The sequence below is a fragment of the Rhincodon typus genome, chromosome 42 (assembly GCF_021869965.1).
Source record: "Rhincodon typus isolate 14 chromosome 42, sRhiTyp1.1, whole genome shotgun sequence".
In the NCBI taxonomy this organism is placed as follows: domain Eukaryota; kingdom Metazoa; phylum Chordata; class Chondrichthyes; order Orectolobiformes; family Rhincodontidae; genus Rhincodon; species Rhincodon typus.
In genome coordinates, this window is record NC_063373.1 from 4,102,122 (window position 1) to 4,105,567 (window position 3,446).

General features: G+C 39.1%; 1 gene segment (V, D, J or C); it reads right to left on the reverse strand.

Annotated features, from left to right (window-relative positions):
* Nucleotides 1–2,297: 2,297 nt before the first annotated feature.
* Nucleotides 2,298–3,446, reverse strand: part of LOC109930522 — an 8,016-nt gene continuing 6,867 nt past the window's right edge. The window contains 2 exon segments of the C gene segment in view: nucleotides 2,298–2,749; nucleotides 3,209–3,446. The exon segment at nucleotides 3,209–3,446 is cut by the window's right edge and continues 12 nt beyond it. Of these exon segments, the coding sequence occupies nucleotides 2,358–2,749; nucleotides 3,209–3,446 (630 nt within the window).

Genomic DNA, 3,446 nt, shown 5'->3' on the forward strand with positions numbered 1-3,446 from the left:
TTGACAAATCATAAGCAAAAATTGGATCCAGAGTAAGATGATTTTTTTTAATTTTGTGAACTGTCCCTTAGTTTATTTTTGTATATTACCTGGGGTGTATGTTTTTTCTTTATTGTTTGGGTATGTGGTTATGAGTGTGTCTTCCTTCGCACTTGTTCACGTTGAAGCTTATGCATGACTAAACATATTCATGTTGCCTCGGTGCTGGTTTGTTCATTCGCATCTTTGTGCTTGTGTAGGTAAATTGTGTTCATTTCACAATGTGTAAGAATCATTATGTTAATATGCCACTTCATTCGTTGAGACCTATCTTTATTTTTTAATGACTTTGTGATTTTTCTTTTGCGTAGTGCTCTTGAAAATGTGTGTTAATGTATCGATTTCAGATTCCACCAGACTTAGATTATTTTCATGTTTGTACTCCATAAATGTATGTTCGTATGTACCTTCATGTTTTGATCGATGTGTATATTTATGTGATGATATGATTTCCTTGGCATCCTAAACCATCTCCTGATACGATTTCTTGTGCTGTTGTGTGTGAATGTTTACTGATGTTGTGCCATTCCCCTTTTGTTGCAAATACCCCACTGTGTGTTGATCTATGCATTTCTGTGCCCGCATGTGAGACTCATAAATGGTGCGAATGCGTGACCGTGTTTATGTGCTGATCAATATGATTTAAAAGTAAGGAACTAAGCTGCCTCTTTCCTCATATGACTATATTTCTGCAAGTGAGATAATAATGAGATTAAAATTTATCTCTGCGCTCATATATGTCTATGTGAGTGCACATGTGAGAGGATATATGTCGGATCCTGTGTGTATGTTTATAATTGCGTGTCTGTGCGTATTATGGTGCATGAATGGATATGCATTCATGAGCATTTGTGTGCTAAAGTGTGTCTATGTTTTTCATGATTATGTGTAGTTACCACTGTTTATTTAGGTGTGTTTCTTTCTATGCACTGGTCTTTGTTGTGAGAGTGTATATGACAGCTCCTGTATCATATGCAAATATGCCTCTCTGAATGCATGCGTGTGTGACAGCTTATCCGCATGTGCATTTATGTTTGCACATATGTATGTCACTTTAGGTAAGAGCTTGTATATGTGTGTCTTCAGAGCGTTCGAGTGTTTGTCTGTATCTGTGTTTGTTTATGCTCTTACAGCAGACTGTGTTTTTTTCTTTTCATTGTTTTGCAATTTTAATCGATTTCCAATGATTATTTCTGATCCTGATGGTGTAGGGAACATTTCTCGCCGTTAGGGGGAGATAAGCACTTTGCAATTGACGCTTGATGCAAAGACAGATTTCCTCGCTCCGAGATGAAAGGCCTGAGATCAAATCTCCACGACTCCAGAGATGTATAACAACATTTCTAAGTATGTTGGATATAAAATATGTACAAGGCAAGTGAAAGAAAATGACATCCGGTGTTTGTATACCAGAACTGATTCCACGGGTTCCAGGATTTTGAGTCAAAACTGTGGAAAATAAGCTGGAATATTGCCAGTTTGGTTTTGGATTATGCGGAACCAATGTTAACAGATGATTAACGGAACAAGCGTGTCCAACATGCTTCAAAGGAAGTACGTTGCATGGAAAATTTAAATCATTGGTCAGTAAGGAAGAAGCTGACTGTTCCTGTGAGCTACTAAATCACATTACAGAGGGCGTACAACGTGAAAACTCGGCAAGGGGAGTAAGCATATAGTCCGTTAATCGTTGTACTCTGTTCTCCCTCTGCTCGACAATAACAAAATTTCTTCCTGTTATCTTTGGTGTGGAAGTGAAGATACATTCTATCAACTGATGCACTGCTGCGAGGTCCCTGGCAGTCCCCAGATAAAAAGTCATTCTGAACACCTTACGATAGGTGCCAAAAGCAATACTTTCTTGTTGGTGTGTTCCAATCAAAAATAATTTTAAATGTCTCTAAAGTTTATATTCCCAGTTAGTGCAATGGGGCAGTTTAAAGCTGGCATGAAATTTATCGACATGGGCCATTGAGGAATCAGGAAAACAAAGATCATAATTCGTGGTGTTCATTTGTGATGAAGTGGACATTGCCAAATTTCGTCACAGTACGATTTAAGTTGGAGAAGGTACTTTGCAGAATCCTGCAATGAGTGAGCTTCAGTCTGTCACTGAAGCAGGACCGGTCTGAGCAGGGAGCATGAACTTCGCAGACAAAAGTCCTGGACCTGCTAACTATCGACTTTAACGAGAAGGACGGAATATTATTACAGGTGGGAAACACAATCAATTAAACGGTTGCCTAATTACATAACAATTGGAGGAAAGAAAACACTTTATGACTTTTATTGAATTCTTAAGTGTAACCTTGAGATTTTCATTGGCATGAATTTACGGTGTCCATCAGTGCAAGCGAAATATTCACAAAACTCGGTTTACCGCTGGATTTATCAACCGTTCTGTTGATGATCTTCAATGGAATCGCTTCATGTCCCACCACACAGGAGTAAGAAGCACCGCTGGCCCACTCCTCCGCAGCAATGGATAATAGGCTGTACAAGAAGAAGGAGGTGTTATCGCTCTCTGCCGTCACCTCGGTGTTCTTATAGTTAGTGGGATTAACGGGCTTGTCGTTGGTTGTCCACTTGACGAAGATCTCTCGGGGCCTGAAACCTCTCACTAAACAGGTGAGCGAAACAAACCTCTGTGCGGAGACTTCTTCTGTCGTTGGCAGGAGGACGGACACCAATGGCTCCAGCGGATTTACCACTGCAGAATATTTGAAACAAATATAAATTATTTTTAAAAAATCAAGAAGCAATATTGGGATTTCACCGAATATTCAAAAATTCCATGTTTAAATTGGGATTTATTCACTTTCATTTTTTAAAGGAGCAGACTGGTATCCATTCTATTCATTAAAAAAAAAAAGTTTAGTTCAAAAGTGGTCTCCATGTTATCAGCCCAGAACTAGGAAATTTCGTCCATTTGTCGTTACTGGTGTTTACATCACAAAACTCCAGGTCTCTTCTCAATTTGTTTGACTTAATCACAACAGAATATCCTTTAATACATTTTTTTTTCTGAATCAGTTACTTGGCTTTCTTGCCAGGAAATGATCATAAATCCTCCCAACGGTGTTACTTCATTACCAATCAAAGCCTGCTAACGATGTAACTGGGTCTAAATTACACATGGGATAATTTGTGCATTTATTTCTTCACTCACATTTCTCCTTGTGGATAGAGTCTCTCAGTGGAGTCGGTAGATACTGATTGTTCACCACGCATTCATATTTATCCCCACTCAGCCAGGCTTCAGTAGAAATATCTAACTTGCTGATCACACCTTCGGAATGCTCTCCGGACTGGTCAACAATCTCTGATTTCAGAGTCTTCTTGTCGTGTATCCAGGTGAAGTTGGCTTCAAAAGGAAGATTGTACACAACGCAGGTTAACGTCACCGT